The following is a 21951-nucleotide window of genomic DNA, read 5'->3' on the forward strand; positions in this document are numbered from 1 at the left end:
TCCCCACTAAAGCTATTTTTTAAAGGGCAAAATCAATATCCTCTCCCCATTAAGTCTTCCATGATATCCTCAAGTGGAGTTGGACACTTCCTTTCTACCTCCATCCTTGACTCTGGTCACAGCCATGTTGTAATACATCCATGTTATTCGGCAGACTTGCCATCTGAGCCAGAGCTTTGTCCCATTCATTTTATTTCCTTTGCACCACTCAGCCAGTTGTCTTTCCCCCACAGCACAGTTACTCAATAGGCTAGAGAGCTAATGATCAGCCGTCTTCTGGAACAATGTCTGACAGTTAAAACGTGTCAGTTATTCCACAAAGAAAGAGGGGTTAACCCCCTCCCACAAACCAGCCGCATCACACATTTTCCTCCTGGTGGTCCCTATCGAACATATGGCACTGGTGTAGGGTACTTTAGGTAGGACGGGGACACAAGAGAGGCTGTACCACAAATCAGAGGAGTGGATTGTGGGTAAGAACATGGATTTGGAACCAGATCTCCTATGCTCAAATGTATAGCTGCCAATTAATGCTTGTATGGCCTTAAGTAAACTATTTAACTGCTTTGAGCTCCACCTTTCTCATCTGTAAAATGAAAGTAATAACCATCTACTTCATAAAGTTTTTTTTAAATTAAATAATGTATTCAAAGATTTAGCGTGTGCCTGGCACATAGTATGTGATCATTAATATTAGTACTATCATTAAGCTGCCAAGCCAAGGACAACCTTGTGATGCCAGGCACAATGCTAAACGTTTGAATGACTCCCCATTGGAACAGAAAAAGGCTAAGCCCTTGCTTTTTCCATATTTGGGACTTGTCATCTGGGACTTTACCAGAAAATAATACATCTTCCTTCATAGCATACATTAGCTCTGCAGTTTGTTTTGTATTGTTCTTTACTTTTCTCTGACTCTACTCTGAAATAATTAGAAAAACTCCTGGTTTGGGATGCTCTTTTTGGAGCACTCCTAAAGACATAATTGTTAGATATGGGAAAACAAAACAAAACAAAACACAAAAAGAACCTTTTAGAAAGTGTCTCTGACTTAAGGGACCAAGGAACTGAGGGGTAGGGGAAAACTAAACTTCATCAAAACCCTTCCCTATTGCAAAATCCCTGCATTCAGTAAACTTCTCTTTTCTCATTTTGCAACGGCTTGTCCCTGTTGGAAAACCACAGACCCTCCTCTCTACACCCTTCCTTAACCTGGACCCTTTATCTCTTTGTCCCTCCTACTCTCTCCTCTCTGGGCTCCAAAGCTCTAACATCCCTGATTTACGCCCAGCCAAAAAAAAAAAAAAAAAAAAAAAATCTGCGTTTAGAAACTCACTGGCTTCTTGTCCTTCCCTGGGTCCAGCAAAGCCTGGGACAGCAGATTGTTATTGCAATCAACTTTTAGCAGCCTTGGTTTATCTAGTTAACACGCTGGCCATCTTGTGGCTTTACTCTATGGCTGCGCAGACTTTATGTGGGTATGCTGAAATGATCTGAGCGAGTCTGAAGGAAGAGCTAGAAGCGTTTGCCAAAGCAACCGTGGACAGGAGAGACCTAATGGAGGCTCTGGAATGTGGATTAAGATAGGATTCCCGTGAATTGCTGCCAGTGTTAAGGGCTAAAGAGACACAGCGCCCCCTGAAGGGAGTGCGAATTAAAGTCGCTAAATCCGGCCCACAATGTCACGTGTCTTCCGCCCAGCCAACTGAAAATTAATACTCGCTTCCTCCGTTCCCCATGGAAACAACTCCGCCCCACTGACCCTCCTGCCCTATTCTGTCATGAGGTTTTGTTGTTTTATTGAGTGTTTAAACTGACAATCAAACATTTGCGCCTTCTGGCTGGACACCTTGCTTCCCCTGGGCAGGCTAGTACACTGATTGGTCAATAAACAATAGCTGGCACCTGGGGGTCCAATAACCCTCATCTTGGGCGGGGTCTAATGAGAACGTAGAGCCAATCAGCGGCGGCGTTCTCTTTGCGGCTCCACGTCGGCACCAGCTGCGGGGCAAGATGGAGGCGCTGATTTTGGTAGGAGCCGGAGGGGCAGTTGAGATGCTGTGGTGTCCAGAGGGGTCGGGAGTCGGGGTTCAGCCTGAGTGGGAGAGGATAGAAAGGGGAGTTCCGGGTAATCCTCGGGGACCGAACCTTCTGCCGGCCCCTGGGATAAGCGTGTGGCCTAGTGCAGGAGCTAAAACCTCGGTTTAGAGTAGGAAGCTGTGCCGGGGAGAGGGCAGAGTCGGTGGAAAGTTGAAGGGAGCACATGGAGTTCTTAGGACACGTAGGATCATAAGCGTGCTGGTTTAGGGTCGTTCAGGTTCCCCTTGATTCTGAGCATTGTGGGTGGTATTCTGATTTGAGTTTCCCCCAAACTCGCCCCAAATTGTAAGCATAGAGTGCAGTTGTTTGTCATCACATGCTCCTCCTGATAGTTGTCACAGTTTGACTCTTCGTTGATTTCCTATCACATTCCTTCAGAAAAACTATTTTCTTTTTACTTCGGTTTCCTGTTAATCCCTATTACATAGATTTGTTATGGTAAAGAATCAGTATTCATTCCATCAGAGTTCTGGGACACCTAATAGAGTCAGGATGGATTGTGGCATCTTTTTCCAGATTCCTAATTCTGTTCTCCTTTTCCCTCCCCATTTAAACTTTGGGAATTCTTATTGTGGGATCTGGGATGCCAACTATTCCTCCAGTTATATGAGAATTTTGGTGGCTAAAAGCGGTGTGTTAGCGTCCTTGTCCACATGATCCTTTTTGCTTGTTTAAAAAAAAAGATTCTCTCTCTCTCTCTCTCTCTCTCTCTCTCTCTCTCTCTCTCTCTCTCTCTTACCCTCTTCTTTACAACTGGACCAGAGCAGCATTTCTCTCAAGTGTCATTTTTTTTTTTCTTTCAGTTTCTGGATATTAGCCTATATGTGTGTCTAGGAATTTAGTTCCCAGCTCCTTTCTTAACTGAGTTGAACTCTAGGTTTCTTTCTTGCCTCCCCCCCACCCCCACTTCAACTATTTACATGTACACGGCTGGAGCCTCATCAGGTAAAAGCGAATAAGAGGTTTCAATTCCCCTCTTTCAAAATGACACAGATAGAAATAATTCCTTTCCATCATATGGGTTGGTTAAGTCTTGGTAGAAAACTTTAAAATCTGAGTAGTTTCTAGTAGGATATTTTCTGTACCAAGAAATTAACCAATATTTTTAACGTACTGGGATAAATTCTAGGGAATTGGTTTCTTTGGGAGTTTTTAGAAATTTTTTGACTGTTCCCTAAATCTGTTTAGAAGGGAGCATGCTTAGAGGTGAAGGAGTGAGGGAGGTGATACTTGGGGAGGCCTTTTAACCAGGGCTCTGCTCTGTGTGTAGTGATGAGTTGAGGGAGTTGTATGTGAAATTCTCTGTCACATTTTCACTTACCTCAGCTCTTTCTTGTCTCTGCTTCCTCAGTGAAGTCTGTTTCAATCTGCTTCTTCCTTATATCCATTTTAATCTATACCTAAGATGCTGAATTCACAGATCCTTGCCCCTAAAGTTTGCTTTAGGAACCTTACTGATTCTTTGTCATGAGGAACCTACATAATGGGGTGAGGGGAAATGAAGGTTTAGGGAAAAGGGCTTCCTCAAGGAAGTACAATATCAAAACTAGGATTAGATTTTGATTCCTAATCCTCCCAGACCAAGTGTCTCTCTCATGTTATCTCAGGGGCTTTCCACCTCTTCAGTATGCAAAACTGTGCTTTCAGCTATTAGTAATGTAAAGCTTTTTTGGGGGACAAAGTACCAACAGGTATCAGTTCTTGTGCTGGTCTCCAGAGTTCTTAGGATATTAAACTAGTATTTTCTTTCCTCTGTGTCAGCTCTTCCCAACTTTTTTTTTTTTCTCTGTATTATTTCAATGTATTTTGGGCCCCCAATTAAGAATTTGTGTACCTTTCTCACCATTTTGGCCCTCTCAACTGGAGTTCCAGGAGAGAATTAAGCCCTAAGGTGTTCATTAATGTAATGAATCAACTTTTCTGTATCCACAATGTCACTGGTTTTGTCCTATCCTAGGGAGTAGTGAGAAAATAGTATTTATTTTCAGTGTTCAGTAGTTTCGATGAGGAACGCTGATTGAGAATCAGGTGATATTTCCTCAGATTTTCTCTTCTCACTACCCTCCTGTACTGGTCCACAAAATTTAGCTCCTTCTGGTTCAGAATCACCCTTCCTTACTGCTCCTTTTAATCTCATCCCCTCCTCTGCCTACTCAGCAGCAGCCCCTGATTCTTAGGTCATCTTCATTATGAGATGGATGAGGAATTCCCCAGATCTTTCCTTAGCTCCCTCCTGAACTAAAGAATTGACTGTACCTGGGTAGTGTTTAACAACCCACTCCTCAGAGAGGTTAGACACCTTCTAAAAATTTCCTTTAGGCTTCCTCCTTTCACATTTCTGTTTCCTGGTTTGGCTGGACCTCTGGGGAAATCTGATCAAAGCATATTCTTCTGTCCTCACCTCTACAAACACATAGCCATAGGATATTGAGAAGAAGAAGGGAAGAGTGATCTAGCGGGTGGGGTCAAGAAGAATCATCATATGACATTTGATCTGATTATGGGAATTTCTAAATACCAATGGGGCCCCTTCCTTTAGGTACTTTACAATGGGTCACATTTATTTCTTGAATTAAGTAATCCAGCCCTAGCTTTCAAGCAGATTTGTCTAATCTTTCTCAGGTCTCTCTCTAAGGAGAGACCCTTTCATCTCCTTCTGTTCCCAGTGCTTGATAAGAATGCTCCTAGCCTACACCTTTGGATTCAGCTTCCTCTTTCCTGCTGGTTCTCTCTTAGTTGTAACTGGAGAGGGCTCTCTGCAGGCCACCATTCTCCATTAATAACCTATGGAATCTTACAGATAGTGACTTATCCCCTTCCTCCCTTCCCCCTTTACCTTTTTTTCCCACCCCCCTCAAAGCTGAATTACTCTAGCAGTCTAGATCCTTAAATCTTTCCTCATAGGTTTCATTTTTCCTAATCCTCTTTGGATTCACTTTCTGAGTGCTTTTCCAGTGCTTTACGAACTAAACTTCTTCATTCTATTCTTTCACTCCCCTTAATAAATTTTTGTCCTAAAACAATGACCAGATCCTGAATTCTAAGCCTCATTCAAAAATCAGGGCATCCAAAGTGCACAAGAGCGTGCGTATATATGGAGAAAGAAACTATGCAGAACACATCAGTGACTCTTAAAGGTTGATATTGCTCTGTGGCCTTAGCGTCCTGAATCATCTTAATGGGGCTTTTGTTAAATTCTTTTGGCACTAACAGTAGAGGTGCTTGGCCTGAATGCCCCCTCCCCCTGCTCTGGGCAAAGGTATCAATTACATTAAGCCCCCAAAGCACTCCCATCTCGTTCCTGGCAGTCCCCTGTGCCCCTCTCCCAGCTGCGTCCTTGCCGTGCCTGGCCCGTCCATTTCGTTAGGAGAAGCAATCTCTTCGTTCCTGCACTGTGGAGATATATTTCTCAGCTAGGGCGCGAGCAGTGCCAGCACTGCCCCCGGTGAGGTCCCTGGCAGCCATAAAAATTTTTATTGTGATTATGTTGGTGTCGGGGTGTCCATCTGGGTTATTGCACACCTAGTTTAATTGATTGAAGTTTAATTTATTGACACTTCAAATTAAATGATCAGAATAAACTGTGCTGTTACTCTGGCCGGCTTGTTTTAATGGTTGATTGCTGGAAGCAGACCTCGGCTTGAACTAAAACCCCCAAAGAGCAATTGACGCTGCTTCTAACTCTCCCCATGTCTTGCCCTCCAAGAAGACCTCGTTATAGATTTCCGACGTATTTATATATATTTTTTCCCTCTCTTTCACAGTGGTGGGAAAGAGTTGGTCCCTGGCAAGGTATAAATTATATCAGAGGTTTAGGGGAGCTGTCACACGGTCAGAAGAGGAGGAGGGGGCCTCCATATGAAGAAAGCCAGACCCTTGAGAAGCTAGGTCTTCCCTGGGAGGCAGAGGATGAATGCAATTATCCAGGTATTTGAGGGAGTCTAGTGGAAGATTTAGGGTCTTTTTCATCTAGATGTTTGCTACTGTTTTTTGCCTGACTCCATCAGTATGACTTGGTTAGAGTCAAGTTATTGATAAGAAAACTAGTTATGAAAAGGGGAGCTAGGGAAGCAAATAAAGGATGGAACAAGAATAAAGAATCAGTGCCTGCCTACCCACTTACGCTAGAGTAATTAGGACGATGGAAGGCAGAGTGCCCATGGGCAGCTGATGAAGATGGATTGGGAGGTTGAGTCCATGCACATTAAAAGATACCTGTACTGGCAAGGCCCTCTCACATCCTGCGTCTTCTGATTCTGCATAGAATGGGCTTTCTCTCCGATCAGGTTTAATAAGAGGAGTTCTCCTGTCTTTGGATTCCTAGCCTGTGTCACCTCTTCTGGTGTTTGACCACCCCCATCTCTTCAGGAAGTCTTTCCTGTTGTGTAACCTAAGTCTTATGTGCTGCAGATGAAGCCAAGGTCTCCTTATTTGACTTTCTAATTTTCCCACTATTAAGGCAGATATCCACATCCACAGCCCATTGGCCTGGATAGCTCTGTCTACTGATTTTCTCCAGCTCCTTTTCTATTATTTATTAGAGGGAGACTGAAACTGGGGGAGAGGATAGCAACTCTGCCTCCAGGGTTGATTTGGAGAAGCAAATAGACTGGAAGATGAACACAGGGGCTGTCAATTCAGTCTTTCAGAGACTAGCTTTTTGTTTGCAGGAGCAGATGGGGGGTGGGGTGGGGAATAAATTGTGATACAAATCATGACCAAGGACTGATCAGAAATAGATCTAGCCTCATTTGATTGTTCTCTTTGCTGCGTGATATTTAAATGAAGGCTCCTTGATGATCAGACTAGGCAGGCAGCAAGTTCTAATGTTGCTCTCAGGTCTCAGGTGTGGAGAACTCTGATTTCTGCCTGTTCAATTCATCTCTCTTCCCAGCAGTGCTCCCTGCTTTGTTCCACATTTCTGTAACTCTTTCATTTCCAGAATAGTTGAAGAATCAGGTATTGTGTGACCCCTGCGCAAAAAATTCTCTAGCAGATGGGCTTTCTGAATTTCAAGAAAGGACCTGAGACTTTGCATTCCCCCAAAACTTGGGGCTTGGTTATCTTTGTCCTGCCCCTCTCACAGCCACCAGATTTAGCCATTGAGAGCTGAAAGTGTGTGGTGCTGACCTTAGCTCCCCCTGCTGGCTGTGTTAGTTTTCTCAATCATTTATTAATTTATGAAGGCCACACACCTATTTATTGAAGTCATTATTTGGTGCACGGCAGAGGAAAGGGGGTGATTTACAAAAATATCACTCATTTCCCCTTTTTCCTCCCCTCCCCACACCCTCTTGTTGTCTTCAGAGAGAATCTCATTTAATTCCAAACCTAGGTCTACGAACTCCTTGAAATCATAATAAAAATTCGTGAATATGTATTTTTCTGGTGACAAGGTCCCTAGATTTCATCAGCTTATCAGAGGGGCCTGCCATTACTCAAAAAAGTTATTAACCTTAAGTGGTCTCGCTCAGGCCTCTTATTTCTCCAGTGAGAAAGCGGAGACCCAGGGAGAGGTAGAACATGAGTGAGTGGCTGATGCAGACCATTATAAAGGATTTTAGGAGTTTAGAGACATTTTTTCCCTGTAGTGGCAGAATGCTGGTGACTGGGCTTTCATGTTCTGTATCCGTGTCAGATAGGAGGATTCTTCCTAGGTGTCTCTTCCTGCCATCAGTTCTTCCTTTCTAAGACTTGTGTTCAGTTTCCTCTTAATAGCCCATATTTGGTCTCATGTCAGCTGCGTGATGTTCTGTGGGACCTGTGGCTCCTCTCTCCTGAGCTGTGCCGCTCAGTTCTAAGCAGACCCTTAGGTAATAGGTGAGAACTATACTCCTCTGTCAAAGCCTCGAGTTAATTCTTCTTTTCTTCTCATCTGAAGTTCCTAGGCTTGTGGCTGGCAGATTGGCGCCCTCAACCCCACAGGAGCTTTTCATTTTAAAGAAACTGGCACAGAATCAGGGAGCAAAATCCCTGCTTACCCATGTGGAGCTGGGAGTGGTATCTAGAAATTTCTCCTCGTTTTTACTGTCTTGATTTTACTTTATAAATAGAGTTGAAGGAAGAGCATCTTGTTTCTAGTTTCTAGACCTATTGTCAAGCCAGGGTGCCACCTTTTGGCATGGCTATAAAGATTTCTTTAGAAGTGGGGAATGAAGAACTTTCTAGGAATCTCAACCAGATTTTTATTTGTGCCCTTTACAGTAGCTTTGTGGATAGCATCCTCTAACTCCATGAAAGCTTCTTGGCTCCCCCCAAAAAATAATAAAATAATTAGTCACAGCCCCCAGCTATCCTGTCAACCTGCTGCTCTAAGCAGTACCGTAGTCCTCTTCTGATGGCATATCACAGTCTACCCCAGAGCATCGTCTTATTGTACACATTGTGAGCAGACTTAATTCAGTGCACTTCAGGCCCCAGCTCTCCTAGTTTGACTTTCAAAACACACAAATAGAGAGCTTTTCTCCAGGGCTGCCTTTTAAATTTTTTTTTGTTAATGATCATAATCCTGAGGAAGCTGCAGGTCATCTGAAGGCCCACAGGGGGCAGCACTAGGAATGATTCTTTCCCTCTAGTCCTCTGTGTACTGGGGCCCGGGGTACTGGGAGATGTTGATGTTTTTCACCGGGCTTCAGAAGCCTCTGATTGAGATCAAAGACTTGTTTGCAGCAGGCCTGTTGCTTGTTCGGTGGTGTTTCAGCTCTCCTGAGGAGTCAAGTCTAGTTTTCTTGATAATAAAAACGTCCGTGAAAATCTGTCTGAGCCACCCCACCTCCCACAAACCAGTCTGCCTGCACATCATTTCCAGGCATCGTTAGCATTTGAGGTGAAGTTCTGTTATACACTCAGGCTGTGGCTCTCTGAAAGTCAGTGCATCACAGAACTTTGTCTCGAAAGCTTTCTAGCAGCTACCCATTTGGGAGTGGGAGGGAAGACTAGACCTTTTCAGTCCTTTGAACATGGCCCTAAGCCCGTAGGGTCCTTCTCAGTAATCAGCATTTAACGTGTTACAAGGTCAAGCCTAGTCCATTGTCCAGGAAGCCCATTTCTTAATAGATGGGAGTTATTTATAAACTTGCCCTTTGCAAAAAACTGAAAATGAAATTACATGATCAGTAATGGCTTCTGGGGCCTTTAAACTGGCTGGTTTTATGCTATGAGAGGAACTCCAGGCCCTCCCCACTCCAGAGAGGTAAAGGCCCCCGGCTGAAGTGGAACCAGCTGCAGTCAGGAGGTGGCAGGAGAAGTAAAGAAGCCGCTGGCTCTGGCTGTAGCAGAGCGGGGAGTTAAAGCGGCATTTAAGCCTTTGCCTAAGTTCTCAGCTTTATTTAGTGGATTATTCCTTTGGAAGTTTGAAATGACCTGCCTTTTGTCTAGCACCTTCTTACGCCTTTCAGACCTGTAGTAAGTCACTTCTTGTCCTCTCCTTGCCTTCCTTTGCCTGTTTTTTATTCTGTCCAGGAAGATCCATGTTTCTATTTTGAGGTTTCCTTGATAGCATCTTCTCCGAAGCCAGTGCAAAGAGCCGGGAGCAGAACCCAGGAATCTGTCTCGCTCTTTGCCAGCTGTTTTTCAGGCCCTCTCTCACCCTGTTGGCCACAGAGGACCTTGTCTGACTCTTCTGTTTGGCTGGTGGCCATAAGGATTTTTCTTTGCTTTGGGATCCCGTTCTTTCTAGGGATGCCAGACTCTGTGGCTGCAAGCACCAGTTGCCTGTGCCAGATCAATGCCCACTTTAACCACTGGGAAGCTCTCTAAGGTTGCTGTGAATGCAGCTAGAGCCAAAGAGTTCCAGGGAAGACTTTGTGGGAAAAAGCATTACTTCTAAATTTCCTTCCTTATGGACTTCTTTTGCTCTCTTAAGGAAACTCCTTCCCAGGGGTGTCTCCCTTTTGGTGACTTGAGGATCCAAGTCGCTATAGAATTGAGCCTGCTTTATGGGCAGATCTTTCCGTGGGGAATTAGGAGTTAGGAAAGCTGCTCTATTTGTGACCTTTTCGGTGAGACCCTATGGGACCTCTTTCTGCTAGACAGAGTCCCTTAGTTTGTGAGAGTATTGAGAGTATTCCAGACAGCAGTGTATATAGGGTGGGCACCTCTCAGGAGTGTCTATCAGAGGAGGAGGAGTTGGTAGTAATATCACACAAAATGACCACACCAGAAAACCTACCTGTATGTAGAGGGGGGTCCTCTCGATGCTTACTGCATCCATAAATTTTAACTTTACTATCAAACTTCATTTATTTTCATAATCATTCAACAAATATTGAGAGTTTAGTATGTGTCAGGCCTTGTTCTGGACACTTGTAATGAATCAGTGAATAAAACAAAAGTTTCTGTCCTCAAGAATCCAAGCGGGGGAAGCTTACATTCTTCATCACCCCTCTTCTTTAAAGAATCGGTTCCCTTTACTCTCACTCTTAACTCCTTGAGCTAAGGTTGGTTCTTTGCGTGGAACCAGAAACCTCCTGGAGCCTCATGGGGCATTTTACCTCGGCAGAGGCTGCAGGTCCTTGGCAGCGATTCTTTCCTCTGTACTCATGGGTCTTTGTTAAACATACACTTGGAGGATATGTTTGGCTCCTGTGAGGACTGTGGGTTTCCTATGTAAGGCCAGGAAAGGGAGGTAGCAAAGCAACAGCCTTGCCTCATAGCCCTGGAGAAGGATGTCAGTGGTAAGTAATGTTGAGTAGAAAGTCTAGGAATGTGAGCTTGCAGACACCTTCCACACATGTACCACCGACTCCCCTCCCTTCCTCTTCTTCCTTCCCTGGTTAGCTGGTTCCTTGGAAGTTGCAGGAATAGAGGAGCTTTTGCAAAGGGATATGCTTTGAGTTTGAGTGTAACCATTAAGGCTAAGGCTCTGATTTCCTTATGAGAGCCAGTTTCCTCAGAGCTTGAGTCTTGATAATGAAAGAGCACTCCTCTCCTGCTCATTATCTCCAGGCTCCTGCGTGTTTCTTAGACGCATCCTCTTCTTAACTGCTCCTTAACTCCCCCCAAATTCGGATTGGTTTTTCTCTTGGCGAGTTAAGTGGTGGTGGTCAGGGTAGAGTGGAGGAATTGGGATCCTAGGGGAAATCTTGGAAGATAAATGTCTCACTGGGCTGCATTCAGAACTGGGGTGTGTGTGTGGTGTGTGTGTGTGTGTATGTGTATATGTGCGCGCGCGCGCATGCGTGCTCATTTCCCTCTGCTCAGTGTGTGGGTGGTTTAGGGAAGGCTTGCTTTATGCCTCTGCATTGCTGCTGCATTGGGACTGCAGAAACTTCCAAGTACACTAGGGCATTCAGCCCTCTTTTCAGATAGCCTCGTGCAGTGCCTATTAATTAATCTAGTCACATTCCATACCTACCTGTGCAGACCAGGGAGGGAGAGTAATTTGGAAAATAACTGTAGCATAATACTTGGAAATAACAGCATGACCTACCTTGATTAAACCCTCTGTGAGTCTGGCTCATAGAAACTGTTTCTGCTACTTTGGAGTCCTTTGTTGAAATGTCCCCTCCCTCAATTCAGTTCATTCACCACTTGGTCATTTTCGGTGGGAAATGTCAAAATCTAACCAGGTTGGGATGGGGACATACAGAGGCACTTCTGTATCCTCTTGCAGCCCCAGTGGGACCAGGGGAAGGTATCTGGTTTGCTAGTGGTGGCAGGAGCCTTCAGGACTGAAGGTATGTTCATATCTCTTCAGGAACCCTCCCTGTATACTGTCAAAGCCATCCTGATTCTGGACAATGATGGAGATCGACTTTTTGCCAAGGTGAGATTTCCTTTCACATTAGTTTAGGAGCAAGACAGAGACTTATTTTGAGCTCGGGGTCTTGAGACTGGCCCTATTAACTCATATTCATTGACACCAGAATTTTGAGAATTCTTCCAACTACCTGTGACTACTCCACATAAAACCTAAAGTGCTTCTGTCTCTTAGTTGCCCTGTTTCCCTACTTGCCATTCTTACACTTTGACCTCCTCTGTCATCAGCATCAGAACAGAGAAAAGCTTTGGAACCTTGGTTTTTGCACAAAGCAGGGTCTAGATGAGAGAAGTAGCCCGCCCATGCCCGTCACTCCTGTCCCTTTCCCTTCTCCCTTGTCACCCTGCCTGCATTTTTCCAGGGAATTCCTTTGCAGGCTCAGGGTTCCAGCCCTAGGTCTGCAGTCTGCACCAAGCTTGCCACGTCCTGACTTCCTCAGTGTGAAGTTTCTAACTTTGGATCTACTGAAAGAGAGGAGAAAGGACACCCCTCTCCTCTCCCTCCATATTCTCCCCCTCCTGAAGAAATTTTTTTCTGTCCCTGGTGTATTAACTCTGGGCGAGCATAGCATAAATCAATCAGCAGGTAGAGATTAGTTTAGAATTCACCAGCTGTTCCTCCCTGTAATTGGATGTAACTATGCAGGACACCTTTTGAAACAGTTATCCAGTTACTAAATGCCAGACCTGTCATAGGTCTTCAGCTGACTGCGACGGATTAGCCCCTAAAGAGCAGAGCGATTTAGCAGCCTGCATCTCCACCCCCATGCCAGGGAGAGCTTGGGAGTGGGCTCCGCAGTGTGTGAGCTCGCCTCCCGCTTCTATCGGTGCTGGGAAGAAAGCTAAGGTATGAGAGGGCAGGGAGCACAGGGCAGGGCTTGCCCTTCTCCAGAGGAGGTCTTTGCAGCCCTACCCTGTTCCTCAGCGGCACGGCAGGGCACGCAGTGAGGGTGGTGCCTTTTGTGTCCTCCAGCACCGCTCCCGGAACTGGAAGGGTGCCTACCAATGGCCTGGGGACTGCTGTCCTAGAGTGCGGACGGGGCAGAGCCCCACCACCCGGCTTGTAGGCCTCTTGCCTTTACAGTCTTCGGGACGTGAGGTGGGGTGGCTTACAGCAGGGCCCTTCAACAGTTTGTTTTGTATTTGATCCCTCACCGCCCATTCCCTGCCTCTGGAGTTCTCCCTTCTTCATGTCAGTATTTCTCCCTCACCCCACGCCTTGAAGTTCAGGAGAGAAATCCAAGATCCAGGGCAAAAGAGCCACTAATCATTCTGGGCTCCTGGCTCTAACGACCCACCCCGTCTCCTTTCCCTCTGACCAGTACTATGACGACACCTACCCCAGTGTCAAGGAGCAAAAGGCCTTTGAGAAGAACATTTTCAACAAGACCCATCGGACTGACAGTAGGTCGTTTTCCTTTCCCTGCACCCTGTGGTGGGGGAGCCATGGTGGGAAGGGGGTGGCGGCAGGACTGCGGAGAAAGGATAAAATGACTCTGCCTCCTTTTTCTCTTTTTTTTCCCTCCTCCCCTCGTATAATAAACTCTTCAGAAATGTAATGGGGAGGTGAGTGTGCCTCACGCGGGAATACCGTGCTAGAAGGTTGGCTGTTAGCTACCTGTCTAGTCCCTGGATTTATGAGCCTCACTTGACAAATTTAACTGCAGCTCTGCTTATTGTACCGCATCCATTAGGGCAGGTAAATGGAAGTCTGTAAAGGTGACCGCTCTGCATTTTCACCTCCGAAGGATCGACTAGTATCCTGTCTCGTATACAAGGAGGGAAATAAGGGGAGTGGTGGGGAGGGGTAGCGTGGCCAGAGAAGATACAGTTAGACTCCACCAGGTTTATACTTGCCTTCTTCTGCTATGGCCCGAAAAGAAAAAGCAGGTCAACTTCCATCTTGGGGTGTCATTAAGACCTACCTTACCTCATCCCTACACAGCTGGATTCCAGGTGTTCATGGTAACTCTCTCTGTCCCACTTCCTTGTCTCACTGTTTCCACTCCTCCCCCCCAGGTGAAATTGCCCTTTTGGAAGGCCTGACGGTGGTATACAAAAGCAGTATCGATCTCTATTTCTATGTGATTGGCAGCTCCTATGAGAATGAGGTGAGACTGCCCAGCCCTCTTTACCGTCTCTGCTCCCACCTCCTGAACCACAGGCAGGACTTAGTGCCTGGTTCTGGGCCCTAGGACTGTCACATCCCTCTGGCTTCTGCCTGCTTAATGAAGTTATCAGAGATCCATCAGCCTCACAGACGTGGCCTAGCAACTGAAGCAACCTAGACTGGAAGTTTTCCCAGATTTCTTATTTCCATGTGGGACACACCGTCTGTGTTTTAATACATACCAACATATAATATCAGTGGCCTTCCCTGGGTAGTGTTTTTTTGTTTGTTTTCTTTAATGGAGGTGCTGGGGATTGAACCCAGGACCTTGTGCATGCTAAGTACATGCTCTACCACTGAGCTCTACCCTCCCGCCCTGGATAGTGTTTTTTAATATGGATTTCTGAGGTGTGGTCAAGGTTCAGAGGGATGCTTGCTCCTGCTGTGAAGGGTCCACACCCAGCTGAGTTTGGGTCAATTAGGCAACATTCTGGGTCATGTTGAAGCCATACATTTTGAGGAGCTCACTTGAGAGGACTGTGGGTATAGTTCTAACTTACTTCCTATACGCAGAAAAACTATTAACCTTAGGTTGCAACTTCCAGGAGAGTACATAAGTAAAAATGGGCCCCCATATAATTTGAGGCAAAAGTAGAAGTTTGAGAGAACCAGTTCTCCCAGAGCTCTTATTGCTGTAAGTGCTTTGTAGAGTACATTGTTATTTAAACCTTATAGCACTTCTTTGAGTTTTGGGCATTATAGATGAGGAAACTAAACCTTGAGGAACCATATGCAATTACTTGTATTTGACAACCAAGTGGCAGTTTCATGTGGTTCGACGTGATAACTTTTTTTTAAAATACGTATTACTTCTTAACTTTTTCTCCCCCTTAACAGAGGCACTGGGGTTGAACCCAGAACCTCGTGCATGCCAAGCACGTGCTTTACCCTGAGCTATATGCCTCACCCCCCTCAACCAGATAACTTTCCCAGGGTCACACGGCTAGAAATGGCCCAGCTGGGAGGGAAGCCCAGGTCTGTCTGACTCCAAAGTCCATGCTTTTCCCACAGCTCTCTGACCTCAGCTATTGCTTGGTTAATGATTTCTCACATAGGGTAACACATACACTGTTGGTAAAGACACGCAATGGACTGTGACAGGGAAGTTCTGTTTGCAGTCTGGTCAAAGAGAGACTTCTAATTGCAGGTTCGTGTAGCAGAATTTATTTCTGTGAGAAACCACAGGTCCTCTTCCTGTTTTGCTCTCACTTCCACCTTATGCTTTTGGTCCTTTGTGAAAGCCTGTGTCCTTTGACGCTTAATGAATCAGAGGGTTTTCAGGTAGCCACTTTCAGGGCCTTGAACCTTATCCTTCTGCTTCTTCTGTCTCCAAACAGCTAATGCTCATGGCTGTTCTGAACTGCCTCTTCGACTCATTGAGCCAGATGCTGAGGTGAGCAGGCCATTCTTGACATCTGTTTGGGAGAGAAAGTCACTATTCTTCAGGCCCAGGGGTTTGTAGGGGATCAGCAGAGGCTCCAGGAGTTGATTTACCTTGAGAAGTTGGGTTTATTATTTCAGAGTGATTTGCACTGATGGGGAGGACTGGATGGGAGAGTCTGTTACTCCTGGAAAGTAATTCTCCTGGGAAAAGGGATTGGGAGGGAGCAGAATCTTCACCTCTGCATCTGCTCTCATGTTCCCCAGTGGCTCTGTCAGAGGCCCAAGCACCTTCAAGGTGCTTTCCTGGTTGGGCTTCATTCTTTGCATCAGACATAGAGAAGAGACATGCATAGGGAAATGTCTCAGATGAAACATTGGCACTGTGGGGACGAAGGCAGCACTCTTAATTTTTCAAGTCTAGCCCTTAGTTTTTCCTTCTATAGAACAGGAATGTTCCTTTTACCTTCTCCTCCCCGTCCACCTCCCCACCAGCCCTCTGTTCCCTACATAGATGGGCAGTAGAAGAGATATAAGATACTTTTCCTGAAAACCTCCCGGGCTCTCAAGTGAACCCCGTACAGACAGCCGTCCGGAGCAGAGCAGCAGGCACTCTCGGCCCCACAAAATCAGCAGGGTGAATGGCTCAGATTTCCTCAGGAAGGGGATGATTTATTTCTTAGCCAGGTGAATGAATAGACTTCATTTCGGTGATCTAGTGAAAGAGTCAAACTGACGGATGTGACGGGCAGTATGCACCAGCCACCGGATCTGAGGCTGGTGGGTGCTGGGCCCGACTGGTCTCAGCCCCCTAGCTGGGCTTCTTTTCAAGGCCTGAGCAGAGCTGGGGAGGGAGGGAGAGGAGGGGGAGCGGAGAGAAGCTTAGAAAGTTTGTCGGAGCTTGAGTGCAAATAGACTGCACTCAACCCCTCCTCATCTCCCACCACCTCCAGATTGAGCTTTAGCTCTGTTTATTTCCTTTTTTCCACCCACTGATGTCAGTGTTCATGAGCAACGTTGTCAGCTGCGTCATGGCAGGTAGGAAAGAAACAGTAGCTCTGGAAATCAGCCCTTGAACAGTCAGAAACTGACTGTATATTTTGAATCTCTTACCTGACATCTCTAATCCTTTCTCATCAAATAAAAGTAGGAAGGGGATTAGAGTGGGTTAGCCAGAAAGTTATTTGCTTATTTACTTCTTTGTCTGTGTGGTTAGTGGAGACATTTATTGGTCTAGTTTAGGATCCCCAACTCAGATGGTGTCCTAGGATCCCTTTCACACCCAGGCTGGTTTTTCTCTTCTCTTGTGGACTCAGGAAAAATGTAGAAAAGCGAGCTCTGCTGGAGAACATGGAGGGGCTCTTTTTGGCTGTGGATGAAATCGTAGATGGAGGGTGAGTTCTCTGACCTCCGCGGACCTCCCTGAACCTGGGGTGAGGGAGTGGGGCCACTGCCCCTGTTCTGAAGCAAGTGGGCTGAGTGACCAGAGTATCCCCATAGCAAGTTGGTCCTCCAGGACCGAATGGACAGTGGTCTCTTCTTTGTCTTTTCAGGGTGATCCTAGAGAGTGATCCCCAGCAAGTGGTGCACCGGGTAGCATTAAGGGTAAGTGGGACTAAGCTCTCCTCCCTTCCCCCGTCTGCTCGCCCTCCAGGGCCAGACCTGTTAAATGCATCTAAGGGTCCGGCTTATGGAATACATGCAACGTCTCCTTCCCTTGCAAATTCTCACTGTCTCAAAGAAGAGAAGCAAAAGGAATGTATTTCTGCCCCTAACCTGGTACCTAGCATCTCATACAGTCTTTGCACACAGTGGACATTTAATACATACTTATGAAATCAAAGATGAAATTAAAGGAACTGTAATATTGATGGTTCTGAAACTATAAAGGCTTTGAGGTTAGCTTATTCTTCCCTTGGGGATGAATCCCAATCATCTGAGGCAAAGGAATGTCTTCCTTGTCTTTTAAAGTCTTATCTAACGGAGAATAACACGTTTCCATCAAGAAGTACTTATTTGCCGGAACCTCTGTCCTGTTTGGTGCTAGTGGAATCAGAAAGAGGCCTCTGAATTAACCATAGCAAGCTCCAGTTCTGCTGGGTGCAGAAGAGCCCACCAGCAAATTGTAGATGTGCAGAGCTGTCTGAGCAAAGCCAGTCTCCCCATTCGCAGAACGTCCCCGGCTCTGACCTCCACAGAGTGAAGGCTGACAGTGCTGGGTAATGGGAAATCTTCTCCCTTAACTGCCGTGGGCTCCATTTGCATAGTTTAATCTTCTCCTCTAACATATGTCTCTATGTGGCAAGAGAGAAGGTTCTCCCCCCTCACCAACTCCCTCCTTTCCTTTCTCAGGCTGCTGTTGCAGCAGTTTATTTCTTCAAATTAACATGCTGTCGTTACCCATCAGGCCTTGCGGGATCCATTAAACTACCCCGGGCTCCCCCTCATCCTTTCCCTAGCGATATTGATATTCAGGGAAGGTCTTCTCTGACTAGGGAATCAGGTCTCCCACCTCCAAGTTGTGGATCAGATAACCTGCTGATGACTTGGAATGGAATAAATCTTTTAAGAAGTCCTCCTGCCTTAAAACAGAAGATGGATGAAGTGACCCCTTTCTGCTCCAGGGTCCCTCTGGCCAAGTACAATTGTGGCTGTACTAACTAGTCCCTAGGAGGGACTGAGACATTTAGGGCATCTGCCCTTCGCTTCAGTTTAAAGGACCACCTCCTCCTTCTGCACTGCCCAGTCTCAGTCAGGTCTTATTCCAGCCTTCTTCCACGCTGAATGCTTGTCTCTCTGTGCCGTAGGGAGAAGATGTCCCCCTTACGGAGCAGACTGTGTCTCAGGTATGACTTTCCTCCTTCTTCCTCTCCAGATGGACTGGGTCTCTAAAGAGGCTAGCGTAGCATCCACCCCAACCCACCCAGCCAGCCTGCAGGAGACTGGAGACTGCAGACAAATCTTCTTTGGCTCCCTCTTAGTCCAGAGAGTGGGGACTTGTACAGCCCACCGCTCCCTGCCCCTCCCAGCTCCCATCCCAGTTTCCTGTGAGCAGTGGCTGTCAGCCTTGTTCTGTACCCTTCACAGCCTCCCTGCCTGATGCCTCATTCAGTGATTTATTCCCCAGCAGAGGCTTGCCTTAAGCAGATGGTCTATGTGTGTGCACACACACTCTCTCTCTTTCTCTTATTATTCAAATGAGGGCTAAGCTGGAAATGCGTATTCTAGAATATGCGGGTTTTGCAGATCTATCCTGCTATTTTGCAGATAGATTGTCTACCTGATGCCGTGGGGTGGGCAGAGGAGGGATTCTGTTTTCTACCCACTTGGAATTCTCACCAAGAAGTCCATCTGGATGTGGTAACCCCCCCAACACATGTCCAGTAACCCCCAGTTTTTTTCTTTCTTCCCAGGTATACCTCTTCTCTCTTCATCCCCCCAGTGGATTTGAGTGTTTTTGGAATTTCCCAAACTGACAATCCTCTAGGGCCTTAGAGAGCTTCTTCCCATCCCTCTACCCTTGGGGATTTTTTTATTTGCCATTCTTCTGAGGACAGGGAAGGCAAGTGAGGGGAAGGAGAGCCGCAGTCCCCATCCCCACTGTGCCCCCAGCACGCCCTCAGTGCTGCCCTTGTCCCTGCAGGTGCTGCAGTCAGCCAAAGAGCAGATCAAGTGGTCACTCCTTCGCTGAAGACCCCACTGTTCCTGGCTCCTCACTCCCTCAAAAAATCCACATGTCTGCTGTGACTTCTCATCCAGTCCCCCAGCTGATGCTCTCAGGGTCATCTTGGGGGATCACAAGGATCCTTCAATCTCCGTTCTGTTTGTGGTTGCCCCCCACCCCCTCTCTCCCTGCTCCAACCCTTATACACTTCCCTTTCCTTCTCACTCTTTTTTGCAGCTGTGGGAGTAAAGCTCTCAGCAATTTGGACAAAGGGCAGGGGAAGCACCCTCTTCCTTTCTAGACGGGCTTATGCTCCCAAGCTCTCCTGTCCCCCATATTTTCTCCTCAACTTCTGTGCCCTTTGCTGCAGCTAGACTTCAGATCAAAGCAGGGGAAAGAATGTGCTGAGTGTTTTCCTCCCTTTGCCTTTACCGGCCTTCATCCCAACAGCCCATATGTCCAGCAAAGGGAGGGAGAGAGAATTCTTTTCTATAGATTGAGTGGGGGTGGGGAGAGGCAGGGCAAGTCTCAGCTGCAGCTCTGCTTACTGGCCTCGATATTTTCTCTTATTCCTTCTTACTGCCCAGTCCTCCTGCCTTGGGAAAAAGGATTGGGAACAGCTCATGGGCAAGGGACAGGGTCGAAGAAGCAGTGATTTAAATTTTATTGGAGAGGGCTGATAAAAAATTCTGTATTCCAGACACACACAGCTGCATTTTTCCCCCGACCCTGGCTTATAGCTCCACACCCCCTGTGGTCTGAGTGTTCGTTGTGGGAGTGTCCATCGCTTGGTCTGGATACCTTAACTCTCCACCTTCACCGCCCGTGGGATCTTTGCCTGGCTTGTCCTCTCTGTGCCCTGGAGCAAAGCCAGTCCCTGAACTAAAACTATTCTAGTCTTGGGAAGAAGAGTTTCTGCTCCATACTGGGGACAGGGTGGAATTTATGACTTGGGCCTCTGGGCTCTCTCGGTCCCCTTTTCTCCCCCACATGCATTTCACTCCTCAGCCTGGGGTCTGTGATCTCTGCGGCTTTACCCTGTCCTCTCTCCGCCTCAGCCTCACATCCAGGCGGTAGGTCTGGGCGCCTCCCCTCCCTGGGTTGCTGAGAGAGGTGCCTTTCTTCAGAAAACCTTTGGGATTTGGATGTCCCCAGGAAGATGGAGGATGGAACACCCACTCTTGGGTCTCATCTTTCCCCTTAGCCCCACAGAAATGTCTCAAAAAACCTTCCTGAGATTTAGTGTTCTGCCCGACTCACTAACTGACAACTCTCCAGGACTCAAGTGGGGCGGATAACTGGGCATCCTTGAGGGGGCATTTTTGTGTCAGTGATGTATGGGGTCAGGATGATGGCCACCTTCATATACTGCTCTGTGCAAAGAGGAATAAAACATTTCTTTTTCCAAACTGCCTTTGTGTGATGTTTTCTGTTCCTCTTCCTCTCTTTTTGGCAGCTGCTCCTATTCCTCTAGCTTCCCCTCCTCGCTCCCCATCTTATAATATTTCTTCCCTCCTACCTCAGAGACTCCCCAGCATTCCACCCCCATCCCTAATTTACGGAGCTGTTTCCCTCCTTGGCATCTCTCCGTCCACTCGCCTGGAAATTGGCGCCAGGGGTGGGGTGGGGATGGTATTTTCTCTGTGGGAGTCCCAGGGAACTGAGTTCTCCCCCACCACCCCAAAGCCAGCTGCCTGCTCCCGCCTCAGCCATTAGTAACCCGGAGACGCGCACCTGCGTGGGGGCTCGCCTGCAGCCCCGGCTCCCTTCCTGCACCTCCCACTCCCGCTCTGAAATGGCGCTGAGCGGGTTATTTATCGGAGCCAGCGCTGCTCCAGAAGGTCAGGACGGTGGTGTAAATAACCTCTTCTCGCCATTTCCCCGTCCCTCCAGAGCCTGCTCCCCTCCCCCTCCTCCACCTTTATTCGCACAAATGAATGTGGCTGGGCTGGCGCGGAGCCTGGCCCTGCATCTTAATGGGGCGGTGAGCTCACAAGATGGATTTAGCTGGGGGTTTTATGGTTGCCGCGGCGACAGGAGAATGCTTTGGTTTTCTTTCCCCCTTCCTCTGCAGGATTTTAAGGAGGGGGGAGTGTGGGGAGCCCTTCTCTGCACTGCCATTCTAAAGGTCTCCTCAGTCACCTCTACTGTTCATGAGATGGGCCTGTAATTCCAGGATTAAGCAAGGGGGACGGCATCAGGACCTGAGTTAGGAAAGGATGAGGGAAGGAAAGTAACTGGAGGGGGAAGAGCCTCTCGAGCATCAACGTGAAATCTAGAGTTGTCTAGACTTGCCTGCTCTTCTGTGAGAACCTAGCAATTCAGCTCAGCAACTGTGGGGCACCTGTGCCTGGGTTTCCCCTCAGCAGACGGAGAAAAAGAAGGATGCTCGCTCGGGTATACCACCCCCACAGTCCTGCATTGAAAGTCTGGGTCCAAGGGATAAGGGTTAGGTATTTTTGTCTTTGCCTGTCAGAGCTGGGGGAAAAGCAATGTCCAGCCTCCCCATCCTAATCTTCCTACTCTGCACTGACCCTGGTGTGGGGGGTCATGTCAGTGTGAGAGTTGGGGGCTGCTGATCAGTGATGGTGTGGAGAATGGCGTTCTATCCAGTCCTCACACTTGAGTTCTCTGAGCTTGTTTCCCCAGCCTGGCCTGGTTTGAACTTTGCCTGCCTTCTCTGTTTCCCACTAGGAATAGGAGTCTGGTGCTCTGGCCTACCCAGTCCTCTGGCCAACAACTTTCTTTTAGGACCACGAGCAAACCTGTCCCCAGTACTGACAAGCAGAGACTGGGGAGCAGGGTCTGATTATCTCCCTCCCTTGGTCTCTTGCTGTCTGATTCTGGCCCTCTGTCTCTGTTTGTGAGCTTTTCCCTC

At 47.2% G+C, this 21951-nt stretch overlaps 1 protein-coding gene across 1 annotated transcript; it reads left to right on the forward strand.

Moving 5' to 3' along the window:
* Positions 1-1960: 1960 nt before the first annotated feature.
* Positions 1961-20482, forward strand: COPZ1 (COPI coat complex subunit zeta 1). Its single transcript, XM_010994093.3, has 9 exons — positions 1961-2031; positions 11798-11866; positions 13182-13263; positions 13879-13970; positions 15367-15422; positions 16726-16803; positions 16963-17014; positions 18217-18255; positions 19053-20482. The coding sequence occupies exons 1-9, from the start codon at positions 2014-2016 to the stop codon at positions 19098-19100; spliced, it is 534 nt and encodes a 177-aa protein (XP_010992395.1). The 5' UTR covers positions 1961-2013; the 3' UTR covers positions 19101-20482.
* Positions 20483-21951: the final 1469 nt, after the last annotated feature.

This window comes from Camelus dromedarius, chromosome 11 (genome assembly GCF_036321535.1).
Source record: "Camelus dromedarius isolate mCamDro1 chromosome 11, mCamDro1.pat, whole genome shotgun sequence".
In the NCBI taxonomy this organism is placed as follows: domain Eukaryota; kingdom Metazoa; phylum Chordata; class Mammalia; order Artiodactyla; family Camelidae; genus Camelus; species Camelus dromedarius.

What these genes read in the sequence shown, in the direction of transcription:
- COPZ1 (XM_010994093.3), top strand. An exon ending in CAAGACCCATCGGACTGACA is followed by an intron (nt 13,264 to 13,878) that starts GTAGGTCGTTTT and finishes CCTCCCCCCCAG; the next exon opens with GTGAAATTGCCCTTTTGGAA. An exon ending in CGGAGCAGACTGTGTCTCAG is followed by an intron (nt 18,256 to 19,052) that starts GTATGACTTTCC and finishes TTGTCCCTGCAG; the next exon opens with GTGCTGCAGTCAGCCAAAGA.